Raw genomic sequence first — 21,104 nt, 5'->3', positions numbered from 1 at the left:
ACCAGCCCAGTGCCCCCCACCCCATTACTTACATTTAAAAATCATGGTTATATACAATTTTGGATTATGCTGTACTTTACTCCCTGCCATTAGCAAACTAATAAAACATTGAATGTAATTAAATTAATAATCAAGAATATTTAGCCTGTTTTTAAGAGCAGTGGAAAAACACAATAATCTTCACCTTGATTAAAAGCACATTATTTAGAATGCTCAAATTCTGCCAATAACAAGAATTAAAGATGATGAGGCAAAAACAAGTTATTGAAGATGAAGGAAACAATTACAAAGCATAAATATAAAAAAGATTAATCATCAGGCTTTTAGCAGTTATTGAAAGGCAAGTTCTTTCAAGCCCAAAGATCTGTGCCTTCTCTAATTGAATTAAAATTGTTTTTATGTATTCATGTTACATAAAAAATTTGTTCCCCAATGATAGAAGTTTCACTAGATGACATGAACAAATAATATAAGTTTCTATTAAAATAAGTATGCTTTTCCTGTACTAGGAAGATAATTTTATACTTAGGAAAAATAAATTTTAGTAGCCCCATTAAACTCTTCTGTTTACCTATCTTATTTAGTGATACTATACTTTATCAAAGGAATATTCAATACAAAGAAAATCTATATACAAAATGGTTTCAAAATGAGTAAATGAAGACCAGAACTTTTACAAAACACACATACATACACACACACACACCCCCCTAACTTGTGCTAGACCAACCTAATCTCTCTTTATTGAGGAGGTCAACAACCTTATTGACAGGGGGTGCAAGGGTATGGGGCAAGAATATGAATATGGCTTTATTAAAGCTTTCAACTAAGAACCACAAATGTTCATTTCTTATTTAACTAACCTGAGTATGAAATACAGGCATATAACTTGAATAAATCAGAAAAGGGCATTGCAGATGATACCAGTAAGGTACCTTGGGATTTTTTCTAAGGTCTGTGTATCAATTTAATATTTAATTTAATAATGCTGCACCCATAGTTGAATGTACAACCAACTTAGGAGATTTTTTTTATACCTTTAGTGATCAGAATGTTTTATATGGTTGATGAAATGACAAATGAATGAAAAGAAAATTATGCACTCTGATGGTGAGAAAATGGAATGTATTATAACTGGGAGACAGTATTAATAGCATTAAAAAGTGAAAATATTTATTTGCCACAAAATGTAGTCCACAGGATCTCAAAATGTGTCACTTAGAAGATGTTTTTGTCACCACCCCCAGCAAAACAAGGGGAATGATCATGGTACAAGGCTGTGGCAGGACCACAGAGGAAGTTCTGTACCCCTTGATTCTTTGCATTTCACCTCCATAGGGATGTATGCATTTAACAGAATTATTAAATTATCAAAATACAGAGAAGTTTAACTATAGCATATACAGGAAGATATATTAAAAAACAACCATTATGGGCTGCTTTTAGGTGTGCCTTCCTATAAGTTGAAAAGTTTTAAGGCTCATATATTTTGGAGACAGAATCTAAAGGCATTTTATTGCAGTGTATATTACCTTAGTACTTAAAGGCCTATGAGAACTAAGTAGCCATTTCTACCTTTGGAAAACTGGAAAGAAAACCCAATCAGATCTTGCTAAATATATCAATTCTTCCTCCCAATAATTAACAGGAAAATATTCCTTCCTCTCTTCCAATCTTGGTGGGTTAATTTTTATTTCCTGAAAATTCAAGGTGTCAAGATACTTGTTTAGTTGGGGCAGGAGATAGGAAAAATGGAAGAGTAGAGAAAAGAATGATTTAGCTGTGAATACAGCAAAAGTCTATATGGCCAATATCATAATTTACCTCTTTCCCTTCTTCACCAAACTTTTTGTCTTTTTAAGGTACTGATTTCTCCTAAAATTTCAGCCATTTCCAAATCTATGTTCCCTGCTGTATAGTTATTAATCTAACCATCAGAACTGAAAATAGTTTTGCAGTTAAGTGTCATTCATAGTGTCATATCTCTTTCCCAGGAAGGTCAGCAATTGTAAAGAGCATCTTGATATATGAAACTGAGAACTGCAGCCACTGGAACAGGAAGCACTAATCATAGATAAGACCTGGATAAAAGGAGAGATGGCTGTCTTCAACAAATGCAGTATTTCCCATCCAAAGCCAAGTAAAAGGCTATGGAAACAATCTGCAAGGAAGTATGGGTAGAAATCTATTAGTTTTCATTTACATTTAACAAGTAGGACATTAATTTTCCATGATGGCAGCTCCAAATGCTATTTTTTACAACACAGTTGTTACTCTAGCCAAAGAGCCTATCTTGCCAAGTTCAGCTGTATTTCTAACTGAAAATAGATTACTGAAATGTGGCTCTGGGTGTACAGGGCCCAAACTATTTTTCCAAATCAGTTACTTCCTAGAGTTTTCCTTTGCCAAATCAATTATCTGAAACACCTGCCTTCCAGGAGTGGATAAGAAGACTCTGAAATGGAAGAGACACCCACACCAGAAGAAGTAAAAATGACCATTCCTGGATTTGGAAGTTTAATTTTTGCTTTGATATTTTCCCACCATTTAATATACTTATGTCCTACTCTCCCAGAAAAATATGAGGTCTTTAAAATTGCACCTTACAATAAAAATTAAAGTAATTGAGTATTCTTACTCACAAAGGACTTTGTACTCTACAAATTCCTAATAAGTAAGAAATTTTCTCTGTTGCAGATTGTATTCTATGCACCAACAAAATATGTGGATGGGCCACATGACTTCCTCAGTTATAGTAGTAAGATATTGTTTTAGATCCTGTTCTTCCCAATCTTCCACAGAAAGTTTCTATTAATTTTCTTAATGCTGAATTTAAATATGAAAAAGTATGTTCTAGATAGCAGTGCTAAACATTTCAAAATTCTCATCTTATTCAGCAACTTAAAAAAAAATTGTGCAAAGTATGATACACACATACATATATGTTCTCATAAATGAATCTTAGTTTAAAGAAAAATGCTTTTCCAGAGTGGGGAATTTAAATATTCACTAGATTTGAATGAGTATATTGCATTCCATTACCACTTCTAAATGAATACACCAGCAATAAAAACATAATAGATCAATGAAACAATTTAACTGGATTTTCAATAAGTCTTTTTTGCAGACTCAACAATAAAGGAAATTTGTTATTATGAACCTTTATTAAGTGGCTCACATTTCAGTAAAAATCACACTAAAAAGATTTTTAAAAAAAAGCTATTTACACTACAGTGCTGACACATTAAAATGGAAAAAAAAAAAACTGGTATAAATAAGCTCTATGGAAAAGCCTTGAATTGTCAAAAAGAATTCTGGCTCATCTTACCAAAAAAAAAAAAATATATATATATATATATATATGTATATATATAATATACACATATACATATGTGTATATTATATATATACATATATATATGTTAATGTCAGCTCTACTCTAAAACCTATAACTCAAATGATTTAAAGACTTCTTTATGTTAAACCTGCAGTGTTTACAGTGCATCTGGCCCTAAGTGCTTTGATACTTCACAGTTATGGACAGGCACTGAGGAATGTTACAAAGCTACATCAACTATTTTCTGTAACAGATATAAGAGCAAAGCATCAGCTTGCTTTCAGAATTTTATGAATCTTTACATTATTGTGTCATGAAATTAAAAAAAAAAAGAATTTAAAACTGTATGTACAAATTTAGCACAAAATGTCATCATCTTTTCTATCCAAACTTGGATGTGTTGAACTATGCTGCCTCGTGTCATCTAAATTTACATGACTTCCAGGGCACAATTTTTCTTTTAAATTTTTGCTACTATTTTCAAATTTAGAATCCATATCAATTTTAAATTCTGTAAATTCAACATGATCCAACTTTGCTTTAATATTTTGACTGTCCAAATTATTAGGCGCTGTTTTTTCAAGAATGTTAATTTTCACGGTTTCCTCTTTAATTTTTACAGATGAAAAGGGTTCATGTTTAATCTGTTGAAGTTCATACTTAGTAGGTTTGTCTGAAAAATTGGAATCCGAGGTGGTTTTGCTTACAGTACAAATTATGCTATCAGTATGAAGTCCAAGAACTGATGGCATATGATCTGTTGAAGTGCCTACATCCAAAGTATCTGCATTCTGAGAGGCATCACCCTCTGAATGATACAGCTTGAGCCGAATATGCCATGCTAAACTGCATACAGCTGAAACAGTCTTGAACTGATGTACAACATTCCTTGGAATGAAGTAGATATCATTATCATATAATTGAATTCTGGCATAGCGAATGCCTTCTCTTCGAAGTTGATTAAGTTTTGCATCATCAACCCATTGGACACACTAGAGAAAAGGAAAAAGGGAATAAAATAAGAAATCTGTTCCATGAAGAAAACTACCTGAGTAGAGTCGAATGATATATAAACACACCTGAGATAGTGGAGGTTCATGCAAATCTAACTGCATTCGTTGAACTACCTCTAAGAAATCTTCAGCATGAAAACAAATTACATCTTTGGTAATACGAGGCTGATCAGGCCTAGAAAAAAAAATTAGAGTTAAGAATTCACACCATCATTTCTCCTCACTCCTGATTCCCCTTTCCCCCCAATTAGTGCAAAGTTTTTAGCCAAAATAAAAGCAAAGTAGGGACAAAACAATCTTTTAAGTAACATTTATGTTATTATAGAATGTATCTTAGTATTTCTTTTAAAGAATTAAACAAGTATAAGGTGTCAATTGTCCATTTCAATCAGTCTTACAACTACTACTGATCATCTACTAAATAAATCAAAACAAACACATCCAGAGACCATGAAATTCTGAATACTCAGGAATCTCTTGTGTGTGTGTGTGTGTGTGTGTGTGTGTGTGTGTGTGTGTGTGTATGTGGTGGGGGGGGTATCTTTAATTTTTAGAATAGTATTTTCTATTTCTAAATACATACAAAGATAAGTTTTCAACATTTACATCTGCAAAACCTTGTGTTTCAAAATTTTCTTCCTCTCTACCCCCTCCCCAAGACAGTCAGCAATCTGATATAACTTAAACATGTGTGATTTTTCTAAAGCATTTCCCTATTTGTCAGGCTGCACAAGAAAAATCAGATCAAAAGTGAAAAAGTCTGTGTATCTTAACAAAGGTTAAGAATTCCTGGATTAAAATATTACCAGGTAAAAATTCTTTCTACATATTTTATGTGATATTCTGCCAAAAAATGATGCTTCCCCTGTTTCTCAAGGAAAATGCAAGATCCTTAAAAAAAATAAAGTCCCTGACAAATATCTATCTTCTGCTTTGTGAACAGCAAAAAATAAGAAAGGATCCTAGAGGCAGACTATTTATAGATCAAAACAAAACAAAAACAGAAAAAGCACAATAGCAGTGGCAGAATGTTACTTTCAATATCTAAGGGAAATAGAGATATAGCTTCCCACTTATATATCTCTATTTCCCTTAGATATTGAAAGTTAACATTCTTACAGTGAAAAAGAACTCATAACTGGGAATGTACAATCCCAGTGTCTGCCCAAGGCAAGCTGTTACACAGAATCATGGCCATAAGCCATTGGGTACTGTGGCAGATAATTGCCTCTCACACCCTTACAAGATCCCACGAAATCACCTGGCTCCAGAGTGCGCTCAAATTCAGATTCTGTCCTAACCAGAAATTTAATGCAACAGTAAAACTTCTCATGCCACTGATTTATATAGGAAAACCTAGGAAAACCTGACTAATTAGAACAAGAAATTTAGAAAAATTTCTCAAGGTACTTGCATAATATACAAAGAAAGGTTTAACAGCAAATTAATATGTAAAAAAAATTTCTAAGAACAATGTTTATACTACTTAAGAGGACAAAGGATCCACTATTTATTTTTTAAAAAAGCACTGAATTGGTAACACATTTATTAAAGCAGAACTATCTAACACAGGTTGTTCTCACCCCAGCTTCAAGTATATTTGAAAATAATAAAACTTCATTTATAATTCAAACAAACTCCCTCTGGCCTTTCTTCCCAATCATAAACTAGAAAGTGTTTTTTTTTTTTTCAACAATATAGAAGTTCTAAGTACTTTAATGTTAACTTCTAAACTAGGATACAATATATGTGCAGTGACAATATTTTCCAAACTAAAAACAAGAAGACCTGAAAAAGAGATTCTTTTTGTCAAACTTAAAAATCTATCTTCTTTTCTGGAAACTAATACTAAGCAGGAAAATCCAGAATATAAGATTACTACACATGTATGTTGCTGCTGCTCAGTTGTGTTTCAGTCATGTCTAATTAATCTTTTTTGGGGTTTTCTTGGCAAAGATACTAGATGGTTTGCCATTTCTTCTCCAGCTCATTTTATAGATTAGGCACTGATGACTTGTTCCAGAGTCACACAGCTAATAACTGTTTTGAGGACAAATTTAAACTCAAAAATATGAGTCTTCCCAATTCCAAGGTGGATACTTTTTCCCCTATTCCATCTAACTGCCCCCCTCAAATGCATTTGTGATTCCTAATTTACTAAAAGTTGTTAATAAAAATTCATTTATCAGTTGGTCGCTTCAAATTTCAAAATTCTTCCTGAGTAAGGAGGCTATATGTTTTTGCTACTAAAGAAAAATAATTAATAGCATTTCATGCTAGAAAAATATAAATATAATACAATGAATAATTATAATGACAAGAGAGGCACTAAGAATATTTTAATCAAGCCATATTTTGAAAATTATATCTTGAGATGATAACTGATCATTTTATATTCTTTAAAAGATGAATGTACTCAAATTTAACAAGTACTTATTAAGCATTGACTATACGGAAGGCTTTCATTATGCTAGGTTTGGAAGAATACAAAATTCAGATAAGAACACTCCTGCATTGCCAATACAGCTTTAATTATAGGTATGATGTATGTTTACCCTGAAGTGAGAATCAGCATTGGAGAATTCAATTGTATGGGAAATTCACTACTTTAGGTCATTCCTTAAATTTCCAGAGGGTTTGTTCACATGTCAGTTGGTGGTTTAGACTTTCATATTCACTTTCTAAAATAAAAATGTTACAAATAAATGATGCCCAGGTTCTCAGAAGATACCAGGCCCCAAGTCCTGACATATAAGAAGAGCAAGTCACTTAATCTCTTTAATGCCTCACATAACTAATACTACAGATTTTAATATTTTATTATACTAAGTAAAAGAAAAGGGGATTGTACAAATCAGCATATAGCTTTATGTAGAACTTTCTTTTTAATTATAAATTCAACATGCTATTTTCAAAACTGTCCTGTTTGTCTATTTTCTACTAACTCTCCTTCTGTTATGTTTTTAGAAAAATACATCAATTGTCTTTTGTTCCAACTTTAAAAAAAAATTGGATACCACACCATCAGAGTACATCTTAGGAAGAAAGCAATCTAAATATTTACCTTATGGGGTAAATATAGGACTTTAATTTTCCTAGGAAAAAATCTATATTAAAAAAAAAAAAGATGTTTGCTAACCTCACATCTGTTACAATTTTGTAAAGTAGCTTCTGCAGTAGAGTCAGAGGATTCAGAACTCCTTATATCATCTTTCTCATGAGCTTTCTCATTTTACAATGAGGAAACAAAAGCCAAAAGATGGAAAAGGGATTGCTCAGTAAGTTGTACAATGAAGAAGTGAAACTAATATTTTACCATGGTATTTTTCAATTTCTTCACAGATCTGAATATACAGGTTTTCTAAAATTCAGTTCGGTCATGTAAAAATTAATTGCTATTCACAGAGAATAGAAAAGTCAAAGACATCAAACTTGCATATTACTAGGAAAAAATATGTTTATAGATATGTATAATGCAAGATAATTTAAAAAGTAAGAGATGACTTTCAGTTGCCAGGTATAGTAAAGGGCAGAGGAAGCTGATAACAGTGAAGGCTTCATGAAGCCCTGAAATGTTTATGAGAGGTGAAGAAAATAGTGAGAGAATATAATCCCAACCATAAGGATAATTTATAAAATTCTCAGAGAGAGAAAACAATCTATCGTTCACCTAACTTTAGTTACTGGTAGTTCAGTGTGGATAGAATGTAGAGGAGAAAGGAGGCACACTATGGAGAATTTTGAATATACACTAAATTTCTTTCTTTTCTTATGAGGAGCTCCTGAAGATTTTTGAGAACCCTGTTAAGATTTTGGCAGACGTGTCTAAATTAGACTTCAAGGAGCAATTAGAAAACGATTACAATAATACAGGTGCGTGAAATAAGGCAGTAGTCCTGTGAAGAGAAAAACAGATATGAGAAATGCTGTGAAAATAGAATCAACAAGCCTTGGCAAGTGATTGGATAAGGGAGTTAGGAAAAGGCTAGAAGATGACAGAAAGAAAAGTCAAGTTATGAACAAGAGCAACTGATGGAGAAATGGTGCCCTCAAGAAAAAAGAAGCTTGACAGGAATAAAAGTTTAGAGGCAAAGATGAGTTTTGTTATAGGCATCATAAATTTCAGATGTATGTGGGATATCCAGGTAGAGGAGATAATCAGGCATTTTGCTAGGAATCAGGAAAAATTAGGAAATTAGGAATAGTAATCAGGAAAAAATTAGAATTATAAGTAGAGAGACTAGTTAGGAAGCAATTACAGTAGAAAAGTGATGCTTTTGCAGTCAATTCAGTAGAAATGAAGCTATTGTAGGAAAAGAAAAACTTCAAAGTTTGTTTTCCTCATCCCAGCTTCTACTTCTACTTTCTTCCCCACTCCCAAAACCCCCAAATTTTCATGACAAGGGAAAATAAGGAGATCAAAGTGAGAGTGATAATTTTTATGTTTACTACATATTATGTTAATTCCTACTGGTGTGCATAGATAGCACCAATAAGAACTGAAAGATCTCTACCTACACACTATTAGGCCAAAAACTCCACAAAATGGATAGTAAAGATGTTTAGGAATAATCTGAAGTAGACCAACAGCTCAATTAAAAAGGCTTCACCAAAATTAAATTTACAGGACTACAGTACAACAATCTATTCTTGAACTGCATTCCAACTCTCCAATCAAATCAGTTCAGCAAAAACAAAAGTGAATTTAAAAAGCTAGCTTTATGAAAATATTAAGAAAATATTAAGAGTATAAAAAAAATCTGAAAGTAAAATTCTTAAGTATTCTGCAAAAGCTGTGGACAGTTTAAAAATCCAGTTTTGTCCACAAACATACTGTATTAAAGTACATTATAATAATGTTACCTAATTCAATTCTCCAATTTTTTTTGACCATCCAATCATATATTGGAAATAATGAGCATTCCACTTGATCAAATAGTGATCAACAAGAGTCTCATAGTTTTGAAGTTCTTTTTTCACCTCTAAAATATTTCCACCCTAGAAGCCTTTCAAACATATGCACATTGTTGTTATATGAAAGCATTCACTTCCCTTATTTGGATTTTTTTTCCCAAGAAAAATACCACCAAAACATTAGTACTGTAATTAAGATAATTTTATAGCTAATACTAAAATGAAAAAGTTTAGTTTCAGATTCTATTATTTTTTAAGCAGACTACCATATTTTGGCATGACATATTACACTACAAATAACCAAATGATAATTGTCAATTCAGTAAATTAAAAAATATATATCCTGATTAAATTGGGCATGCCACCATAAATATTAATATAACCCTGTTACATCTATTTTATAAGATTTAATATAGAGAAACATCTCTGTTTGAGAGAAGAGGTGAAAAATGGGAGAAAATAATCGTATGCTATTAGAAAGGAAATTCACTGAAAATCTTTTAGTTATTTTATTAATAATTTTTATATTGATTTTATTCATTAACTTTTAAAAACACAACTCTAGTTGAATATTACAACAAAAACAAAGTAAGTGTCTTGAGATTATTTTACTCCTTCCTTTGTTCATTACTTGTCAAGCCAGTATAACAATAAATAACATTCACTGGCCCTAGTTTGCATTAAATACCACCTCTTGGATGACGCTCTTCATCATCATAAGCTTCTCCATTTTATAATAGGATATTCTTTCTTGAAATGAATTCAATTAATGAATAGAAAACAGATTGGATAATATGAATAGAAAAATAAAAAATCTTTTATCTATATTCTCCAATTCAACATAATTATAAGACATTTTTTGTTTGCTTTATTTATGTTTTACTTTAAAGTGGTATGATTTACTATCTTACTAAGTTTCTGAGATTAAATTTTCAAGATACCTTCTCTTTGGATCTCCTGGAAAGTATATACATTTTAGACAGTTGTGTAATATTTCATATTTACATACATATATATGTATATTAGCTTCATTTAAAATCTCAACAAGTAGGCCTTTTTAATAAAAATTTTGAATCTCAGTAAATTACAATTTTTTAACTGAAGTCTTATGTCTTTTCATATTATGATACCTTGCTATTTGAAAGTCTCCCAGCCTTTTGGAAGCAGATAAGGACTTCAGACAAAACAGCTTCAGAGGCAAAACAAATGGGTGGAATAGTCTTTCATGACTTTCTTCATACCACAAAGATCAGAAATGTCCACAAAAGCAAAGAAAAGGTACTACTTTATTTATATCTGTATACATGTTAATACATACAAATAATTAGAAACCACAATTTCTTTTTAAAGGCAATTATAAAAGAATAAGTATGTTTACAACAGAAAAAAAAATGCTCAGGGGAAAAAATAAATGACACCTGCTAATCTTTCTCAAACAACTATTTCTGAAAAGCTAAAAAATTATTTAAAAAAAAAAACAAAATTGGTTACTTACCACTCCCCACAATGTACAGCCTTTAGCACTCCAACAGCAGCTGTAGTTTGTCGCTCAAAGCCTTGTCCTATGTGATCTGCATGGGCTCGTGTCCTGTCTTCAAAAAGCATTTCACGGGGCTCACTAGTTCGAGGTAGGTACTGCAGGTTTTTTATTTCATTGGTAGTTCTGTTTTTTTTTTTAAACCAACAAAACACAACACACACACATTTTTGTGACTTCTTTCAAATTCAGGTTTTTCATTGTATAGAGAGGATTCAAATATTAAACAAATATTTAAAGCATACTACAAAGGGTTGCTTGACAACAACATAAAAATGGCTAATCATCATTTCTATATAATAGATATAAAATTTTTAAAAATCACCTATTCTCAAATTTTTCCTCACTTTCTTGTTACCCCTCTCCACAATTTTTCTCTAAATTCCTTTTTTTCTGAGGTTACAAAGGATTGTAAAATATGTAAATCTCGAAGAAATGAGGTACTAGAGAAAAAATTGTTATCTGATATAGCTTGAGTATTTTCCAGGGTTGGGAAAACATCCTAAAACCCTAAAATATATGAGACCGGTCTACCAATATGCTCATATGCCAGATGCTAATGTGATTCTAATTATTTATTCTCAAGGAATGAGCAAGTGAATATTTACATCAGTAGGCAAAAACCACCTTAATAAAAATTAATTTCATGAGTAATAAAACTTGATGAGTAGTAAATAGAAAGGTATGTTTTATCTGTGTTAGTAGAATGAGCTATATCAACAAACATTGTTGAATGATATTTTTTATTCCAATGAAACTTATTTCCTAGATAGCTGAATGAATAGTTTTATCTTTTCTAATCCATTAGACTGATTTACCAAGATGTGACATAATATAATACTATTACTTTCCAATGTTACTAAAGTTGCATATGTTCTATAAAAAAATTTATTTGCATGTAATACAAGGACAAAACACAATTTACTAGTTGTCTATTAAAGAATAGCATGATTTGGGGAAAAAGATTACTAAAGATAATCTGACCTCTCCCATTGTAGCAACACCACCACAAAGTATCAACTTTCTTGGCTTGATCAAAATCCATGTCGACAAAATAGACAAAGTGTCAGTATGTTTCAAGGAACTATATAATGGTTGAGTAGTTGACACAATTAAAAAAAAATACCATATACTTTAACATATTTAACATGTATGGGACTACCTGCCATCTAGGGGAGGAGGGAAAAGAAGGAGGGAAAAAGTTGAAACAGAAGTTTTTGCAAGGGTCAATGTTGAAAAATTACCCATGCATATGTTTTGTATATAAAAAGCTATAATAAAATAAATCAAAAAATTAATTTAAAAGAATGTCATATGCCATAAATAGCAGATTTTAGACAAGTAGAAATACTACTGCAATAACTACCATAAGTGTCCTCATCTTAAAAATATTCTACCATGCAGCTCTTTAAAATGAAAGCTTTGGAGACTAGATAATCTCTGAGGTGACTTCCAACTCTAAATTTATTACCCTATAGTCTTACAAAATGAGGAAAGTAATATCCTTATATTACCCAAACTACAAATTTTAGAAATTATATTCTCCTATTTTGTATTCTTCCAATATTTGATGTTTAAACACATTATGGGCAGCTAATTTTAGAATGCTGAATTTATAATATCTCATCTAAAAATAGCTGGTCTCTGACAGGCAATCCCTTACATTTCTCTCCAAAGAATAAATTATATCCTAAATTACCATGGTTGGCAGCCACTATTAGATACTTTCCCAGGAACCAAGAGGTTGTCAGGGAGTGGTGCTACATGTAGTCATTTAGCTAGAGAGATACAAAAATGTGTCCTAAAACACATTTTCCCATAGAAACAATGTTATACAAATAGTTTCTTAGTCCCAGAGTAGTCCACAAAAATATATTTAATGTATTGTTTTTGTTTTGAATCTGCAGCTCCTGGTATAAGATGCAATTCAGCTAAGAATCCTAAAACAGTTGCCAAAGCATGAGAAATTAATATGTAACTTACCTACTGCCACATAACTAATGTCTGACAAACGCAGAAAATGAACCAAGGCTTCCTGATTGCAAGGTAGCCCTTCAGCCTACGTCATGCTTGCCTACAGTATAACCTATTTTTAAATTTTATTGACAGAAGTGTGATTTCATCAGTACAAGGAAGTCATGGAGAATAAGGAACTCATTTCTCCCAAGGATGATCAGTACCTAATCTATGACTTATATAATCTTGGAGAGGTGCCTGAGGTTCTGAGGGATTAAGTAATTTCCCACAGAAACAGTGCATCTAAAAGGTAGAACTTAAATGTCTATCTTCCAAATTCTGAAATCAGCTTTCTATTAAATCATGATGTCTCTCCCAGTTCTAATCTGAAATACAGATGAATGATATTAAAAATTAGTACTATTTGTAGAATAGTAATTCATCTATATTTATTATGTGTTGGATTTACTGAATGAGCCTGGGAAATGAACTCCATTTATAATAAAATCATTTCTAGGAAAAAATGTTTTCAAGGCTCTAAACAACTAATGATCCATTCATAAATTAGGACCTGCCTATGTTCTTACACAGAGAGATTTACAACTGGAAGAATTATCTAGTCTCAGTGCCCCATTTTTCAAGTGAAAACACAAGGCCAAGAGAATTGAAGTTAACTTGCCTAAAGCCATACAGACAGCAAATAACAGTAAACATTTGAACACAGATCTTGATTCCTAATCCATTATATTTTCCACACTGCCACTTCTGACATTATCTTTTAAAGTTGAGTGTGTCTTTCTAAAAACTAAATTAGTACATTTTTATCATTAACATACATAATTCCTTAAATCCTATATATGATTTATGTAGCAAGCAAACACCAAGTGGACATCAAAACTAGGGTCCAACATACCTTTTCCTTTTGAAAGGTGACTTTGGCATGTCAGCCACAGGGATCATTTGTTCTCCTGGACGTACCCACATGATAGGACCATCATCACTATCTTTCCGACTCTCTAATTTTAGACTAGATAGTGTTCCCCATGGCAGTGTACACTAGAGAGAAATATTTATATTAAAACTGATTTCAAAGTACATTTTCAAATATATTCTTAAATTATAGGACTGTCACAAAATACATACAATCTAGATAGCATGCATTTTGTAGCAGTCCTATTTTTATATATATTTCTATATATACACACACATATATATATAATACACACACATATATATATATAGAAATAAATACACACAAAGACATATACATATATGTTTCTGGATGTGATCTAAAAAATGGTTTTAAAAATCTGTCAAATAGTTCTTAATAATTTTCCTCCATTCTTAAGGTATTTATTTTTCAAACAACCAATCCACATATATTTATTAAGGATCTACTGTATGTGTCTGTGTGTCGTGTGTGTCTGTGTATGTGGGTGTCTGGGTTGTGTGTGCTTCTCCCCTAGGCATTTTGCAAAGCAACGAAAGACATAAAAACAAAGATGAAACAGTTCTTGTTCTTAAGGAGATGACAAGTATCTGAGTGAATAGCATGTTCACACAGAACTACAAACAAAATGTATACAAGGTAAATACAAGGAAATAAATATAATGTAAACTTGGAGGAGAAAAAATAACATTATTAGAAAGGGGAGGAGGAGATGTAAGATAAGTGGGGTCTATTTTGAACTGTTAAGGACTTCTAAACATACAGAGATAAGAAAAGACATTTCAGGCATTGAGGGACAGCTTAGGCAAAACTACAGTCATGGGAGGTAGAATGTCTATGAGAGGGAACAACAATGAAGCCATTTTGGCTGGACTTCAGAGATCATGAAGAAGAAAACTGTGTGGAGAGGTAGATTGAGACCAGTTTTTACAACACTTTAAATGCAAGAAAAAGTTTATATTTAACACTAGAGGGAACAGTGATTCACTGTATCTTTTTGAGTAGGAAAGTGACAAGGTCAGCCATAAATTTTAGAAATAGTCTGGCAGGAGAGAAGAGAAAGAAGATAGGAAGACCAGTAATCTACTCTTGCAATAATCCTGGTGACAGTTAATAAGGGCCTGAAAAGAAAGACAAGAGATAGATGTGAGTGGGGTTGTGGAAAAAGAATCAGGACTTCTCAACTGATTATACACAGAAGTGGGGCAGAGTGAGAAGTTGGAGGTTGCTTTGGGATTGTGAATCTGATTGACTGGAAAAGTAGTGGTATTTTCAATGAAAATTAAAAAGTTCAGAAGACAAGTAAATTTTGGATGGACGATACTGAATTATTCTGGATATGCTGAGCTTACAATGCCTGAAAGACATTCATTTGGAAGAGTCCAAGAGACAGCTGGCAAAGCAGAAATAGATTTCAGGAAAGAGGCTAGGACTTGATAAAGAAGCCTAAGAGTCATCTAAATAGATATAACTGAAGCCATGGAGGTAAGAGAAATCACTGAGTTAAAAAAAACATATGAATATAGAAAGAACTCTTCAACAGAGCTTTAAGGTAATAGCCAAACAAAGAGTACAGGACACGAGTTGAATTCCAGCAAAGGTGACTGAGGATTCACCAAACTTTAGAAAAGGAAATAAGAAAGAACAATGTCAGGAAAACTTATAAGGCACAGAGTATCCGTAGAGCAGAAAACAGTGATAATACTGACAAAAGCTACAACGAGGGCAAGAGAAATGAGGACTAAAAAAAGGCCAATGGATTTGACTATTAAGACATTCCTGAAAACTTTGGAAAGAGCTTTTTCAAATTGACTGTAGAGATTGGAAATCAAACTACAAGGTGCTAAGAAATGAATGAGAAGAAAAAGTAGAGTAAAAGTATATAGAAACAACTTTTTCAAAGAGTTTGGCTATGAAAGGGAGGAGAAACAGAAGAAAATAACCTAAAATATTTAAAAGTTGTTTGGTTTTTGTTGTTTTTTGTTGGGGGAGAGTGGGGAATGGATAATGAGTTATGTGTTTATTTTTCCCCAAATCGCATAAGCTACAGCAATAGCAATCAGTAATCATCAGAAGGAAGAATTTCCTGAACATTAATAGATGCCTGTAAAAATGAAAAGAGAAGTATGAGTTCAAAAAAAAAGTAATACTTAAGATGTGCTTCATTCACTGATAATGACAATAGGAAAACTAAATCCAAACTAAAGTTTACCTTTGCTTAGCTCCCAACTGAAGAAGCCATTTCTTAGAATAGAATAAAAACCTTTGCAGGAAAAAAAGGAGGACTACTGACTGGAGTGAAGATTGAGGCTACATAAGTTTAAAAAAAAAAAAAAAGCAACTTAAAGTATATAAAAAATTTTAACTCGCCTGGTTTTTACAGTGAAAATGATATCAATCTCAATTTAATAAACATAATAAGTATCTAATAAGAAATACTTAAAATGTGAGCCATGTTATACTTATTTAAGTGGGAAATGAAAAGAATGAGTATGGAGATGGGGTTTGCAGGAAAGAAGCAAATGAAACCCAAAAGGGAGAAGCAAAAAGAGGATAAAGAGAAGAAAACAAAAGAACAACAGAGATACTATTTTTATAGGAAGGAAGAAATACATAAGCAATATGGAGGGATTAAAGGTAGAAAAACAGACATATTTCAGAGAAATTCATGTGATTCACAGTAAGTACGACTGAGAAATTTTAGCTTCATAGCATGTTCATCACTGACTTTTGAAATGCCAACTAAATGACTAGTCATGTACTACTGAACGAAACTTCTACTTATAATTAAATAACAACAGCAGCCCACAAGTGGCAGAAATTATTTTGGGGGACATACAGACAATGGGCAAAGTACCAAGACTTTTGGGAGGTGAGTGAATCTCAGCAAGAAGAAACTGAAGCATTCAATAAGCCAAAAGAAAATGGGGCCTGTCATAATTAGAGGAGCTTGGCCAACCTAACCTAACCAGGGAGGAGCAAAACCAGATCTAAAGCAAAGTCCTCCAAATTTCCCTTTCCATTATGCATCACTACTTCCTCATTCCCTGCCCCATTTACATCTTTGCTTTTTTTTGTTGTTCTGATATTTGAGGGTTGATAAAATTGAGAGGAAAACTGACAAATTTAATTAAGAACTGATAAATACAGTTTACTGGTATAGTGCCTAATGTCGCAGCTGTAATTTATTAGCCTGTGAGAGATAGAAAATAGAGAAAATATTTGCTTATTTCTGGGGCCTCTGGCACTTGCTTCAAATTCAAACACTGCTAAAATTTGAACTATGCCATATAATCCTTAATCTTATCTCCAAGTAGCACCATTAAATTATTATATTTATAAAAATAAAAAATATGAAGTCAATAGCCTGCATTGTTATACTTTAATACTAAATGTGGTATACTTCTCACATCACCGTGCATCAAAATTTAAACTTGTATAGCATTTTAGTCCACAAAATATTTTCTTCACAATTACTCCATAAGGTAGGTGATGAAAGCCTTATTATTCCATTCTGCATACAAGGACACTGAGATTAGAAGAGATTAAATAAATTTCCTATGGCTAAAGAGCTTAGACTCAAACCTAATCTCTGAAATTCACTGTTCCTTCCACTATGCTTCATAGAGAATTATTCCACACATAAATACATTTCTGAAGTTTCCCTTACTTTTAAAAAAGGTGAATCTTCCAACATGTCAAGAAACTCAGGAAAGTAATCTCCCACTTCCTCATCCACTGCTCCTACCAAGCTGATTTGTCGCATTGGGCCAGCTCGATATGTACCATGGGAATATGTTCTTTTTACCTAAAAAGAAGAGTATGCATTAGTATCATCTTATGCTTATTTGTTAATGCTCAAGGGGAAATAAATGTTATTTTTCTCATTAATAATTAAGTCTGCCCTCTATGAAATACAATATGTAATAATGCAAACTGAGTAGAAAATATATTTTTATTAGTAGTACTACTACTAGCTATTGCTAGCTAACCAGTGCTTTGCCACATGCTTTGTAAATATTATCTCATTTGATAACTCAAAGAAACTCTGGAAGGTAAGTACTATTATTAAAACGCCCATTTTAGAGATAAGGAAACGAGGCAAAAAAGAAAGATTAAGAAACTTGTCCAGGATCACAAAGGTAATAGAGGGACTGAGGCTGGATTTAAACTCAGGTCTTCCTGATTACAGGTCCAATAATGTAACCACTATGCTACTATGTTGCATTAGAAAATGTTTTAGAGAAAATGAAAAGTTTTTACAGAATTAATGGTTTGGTAATAGTAAGACTTCAGTACAATCCCAGCATAACTGAAAATGAACATTCCTTATAAAGAGCAATCTTAAAAGTAATAAGGAATATAATTAGCATATTGACTCATTTTAGTTCTAATTATACTTTTAAGCACTTATTTCTACTAATTTTAGTGAATCATGCCTTTGTCAGTAAATAAAGTGTTTGAATTTCAACAAATATATTTCATTTTTTTTTAAGGAAAAGAACCTAGCGTTACTCAAACTATTGAAATAGTATACATGAATAAGGTCTAGTAGCTTTTTTAAAATAACAAATAACTATCTCCATAGCAAATACAAGCAGAACTGCCTCCTTCTTCAATTGATGATTTCCATCCAGGAACATCATTTTAGAGTTAGAGCCTTAGCCATCATCCTCCATTTCATGCTCAATTATACTTATGAATCTCTGGAATCTGCATAAGACAGAGTTTTTGTGTGAGAGGAAAAACTTTCTTGAGTTCTTGGGATTTCTGGGCCTGGAATACCCCCTTGCATCTCTGGCCCCTTTCTATTGGCAAGTTCTTTGAGGGGCCTCCACTCTGATAATGGACCCAAGCCAATATGTCTTTTTTGCCCTCCCAGAGCATCTGAATCTCCAAAATCCTCTTACTTCCATTACTCTTCAATTACTCTTTATTACTCTTTATATACTTTCTTTAAGCTCCTTGATAGCAAGGCCTATCTTTTGCTTCTTTTTGTACCACTGATGTTTAACACAGGGTTAGCACATAAAGTGTTTAATAAATATCTGTTACTTTACCTTGGCCTTGCCCTGTTGTGGGCAGTACATTGGTTCTACCTGAATAATCTTCAACAACATTTGTTATAAAATGCCAATACAATAGCAAAATTCTGTTCAAGATATTCTAAGGTTCAGACTATGTATTACAAACATGAACTGTAACAATTGTAATAAAACAAGATTTGAGAGAAAAAGAAAAAGAGAGAAAGCAAGAGCAAGAAGTGGGGGAGGGAGACAATAAGAAACAGTGAGAAAAGTGGGGAAAGAGAGAAAGGGAGAGGGGGAGAGGAGAAGAGAGGGGGGAAAAGAGAGGGAATGAGAGAGGGAGAGGGGGACAAGGGGAGAGGAGGGGAGAAGGAGAAAGGGACAGGGAGAGGGAGGGAGAGAACACGAGGGCACCAGATCCTGGGAAGTAAATGTTCTTATCCCCATCCTACAGATGAGAAAACTAAGGTAGGGGAGGGGTTAGGTGACTTGTCCAGGGTCACACAACTAGTATGAGGCAAAATTTGAATTCAGATCTTCCTGACTCCAGGTCAGATTCTTTGTGTACTGCAATACCAATGCAAACATTGTTAACTATGATACACAATTATAGTAAGTCAAAGTTTGCCCACCAGTATTATAAATTTAAGTTTTAATAAATTGTGGTAAGTTCATTGTACACAGTAATAAATATACACCCTTCCATCAAAGAATTTGGAGATCTCTTACAATTTTTCATCAACTGTGTTGTCCATTCAGTTTCCAAGAATTGAAAAATACCTTGGACTTTACTAATCTACATATCCTAAAATTAAAATCTATTAATTTTGATTGTAAACAAAATTAAGCATTCTTCTAGTTTATGAGTTTGGATATCCCAAAATGCCACCAGAATGTTTCTGATTTTAAAAAGACTATAGGAACACAGGATTCATGTATCTAATGTGATTTATAACATGTTTTTCAGGAATAAGTCTATTTCTGTTAAAATAGGAATACATTTTAAAAAAATAATAATAAATAAAATAAAATAAAATACATGTTTTAGTACGTTAAAATAGGTATACATGTTTTTGTATGATTCTCATTATTTACTTGACAGTTTTATAGCCTTAGCTCTATAGCCTGCTAATAATCCTAACATAAGATCTGAAAGAACCAATCCACATTGTAAGATAAATAAAAATTAAAAAAAAAAACCCTTCCATTTGCATGTCATTTATAAATTTTCAAATCCCTTTTGTTTTATTATTGCTTTTGTTCATAAACTTTATATTTTGGGACTTCAGTTTCCCCATCTCTAAAATGGTGATCTTTACGCCATTCTCCAATTGATAAATGGTCAAAGGATATGAACAGACAATTTTCAGATGAAGAAACTGAAACTATTTCTGGTCATATGAAAAAGTGCTCCAAATCATTATTAATCAGAGAAATGCAAGTTAAGATAACCCTGAGATACCACTATAGACCTCTCAGATTGGCTAAAATGACAGAAAAAGATAACAAATGTTGGAGGGGATGCGGGGAAAAATGGGACACTGATATATTGTTTGTGGAACTGTTAATGGATCCAACCATTCTATAGAGCAATTTGAAACTATGCTCAAAAAGTTATCAAGCTGTGCATACCCTTTGATCCATCAGTGTTACTACTGGGATTATATCCCAAAGAGGTTTTAAAGGAGGGAAAGGGGCCCACATGTACAAAAATGTTTGTGGCAGTCCTTTTTGTAGTGGCTAGAAACTGGAAATTGAATGGATGCCCATCAACTGGAGAATGGCTGAATAAATTATGGTATATGAATGCTATGGAATATTATTGTTCTGTAAAAAATGACCAGCAGGATGATTTCAGAGAGGCCTGGAGAGACTTATATGAACTGATGCTAAGCAAAATGAGCAGGAGATCATTATACACTTCAACAACAATACTATATGATGATCAATTCTGATGGACATGGCTCTCTTCAACAATGAGATGATCCAAACCAGTTCTAATTGTTCACTAATGAAGAGAATCAGCTACACCCAGAGAGAGAACTATGGAAAATGAATGTGGACCACAATATAGCATTTCTACTCTGTTATTGTTTGCTTGCATTTTTGTTTTCCTTCTCAGGTTTGGTTTTTTTTTTTTTTTTTTTTTTTTACCTTCTTTCTAGATCTGATCTTTCTTGAGCAGCAAGATAAACTGTATACATATGTATACATATATTGTATTTAACATATATTTTAACATATTTAACATGTATTGGACTACCTGCCATCTAGGGGAGGGGATAGAGGGAAGGAGGGGAAAAGTTGGAACAGAAAGTTTTGCAAGGGTCAATGTTGCATTATGCATATGTTTGTAAATAAAAAGCTATAA

General features: G+C 32.5%; 1 protein-coding gene across 2 annotated transcripts in view; it reads right to left on the bottom strand.

Moving 5' to 3' along the window:
* Positions 1–3,419: 3,419 nt before the first annotated feature.
* The window catches only part of RSBN1L (round spermatid basic protein 1 like), an 87,889-nt gene continuing 70,204 nt past the window's right edge, over positions 3,420–21,104 (bottom strand). The window contains exons 5-9 of one of the 2 annotated variants that reach the window (XM_051962016.1): positions 17,377–17,514; positions 13,671–13,813; positions 10,760–10,927; positions 4,417–4,525; positions 3,420–4,329 (exon numbers count right to left, since the gene is read on the bottom strand). In XM_051962016.1, coding sequence (XP_051817976.1) covers positions 3,694–4,329; positions 4,417–4,525; positions 10,760–10,927; positions 13,671–13,813; positions 17,377–17,514 — 1,194 coding nt within the window. In that variant the 3' untranslated portion in view covers positions 3,420–3,693. The remainder of the gene's footprint in view (positions 4,330–4,416; positions 4,526–10,759; positions 10,928–13,670; positions 13,814–17,376; positions 17,515–21,104) is intronic. The other variant, XM_051962018.1, reaches the window with a different exon arrangement.

The sequence above is a fragment of the Antechinus flavipes genome, chromosome 5 (assembly GCF_016432865.1).
Source record: "Antechinus flavipes isolate AdamAnt ecotype Samford, QLD, Australia chromosome 5, AdamAnt_v2, whole genome shotgun sequence".
Classification (NCBI taxonomy): domain Eukaryota; kingdom Metazoa; phylum Chordata; class Mammalia; order Dasyuromorphia; family Dasyuridae; genus Antechinus; species Antechinus flavipes.
The sequence above is the reverse complement of the archived record's forward strand: the minus strand, read 5'-3'. Positions and strand labels throughout refer to the sequence as shown.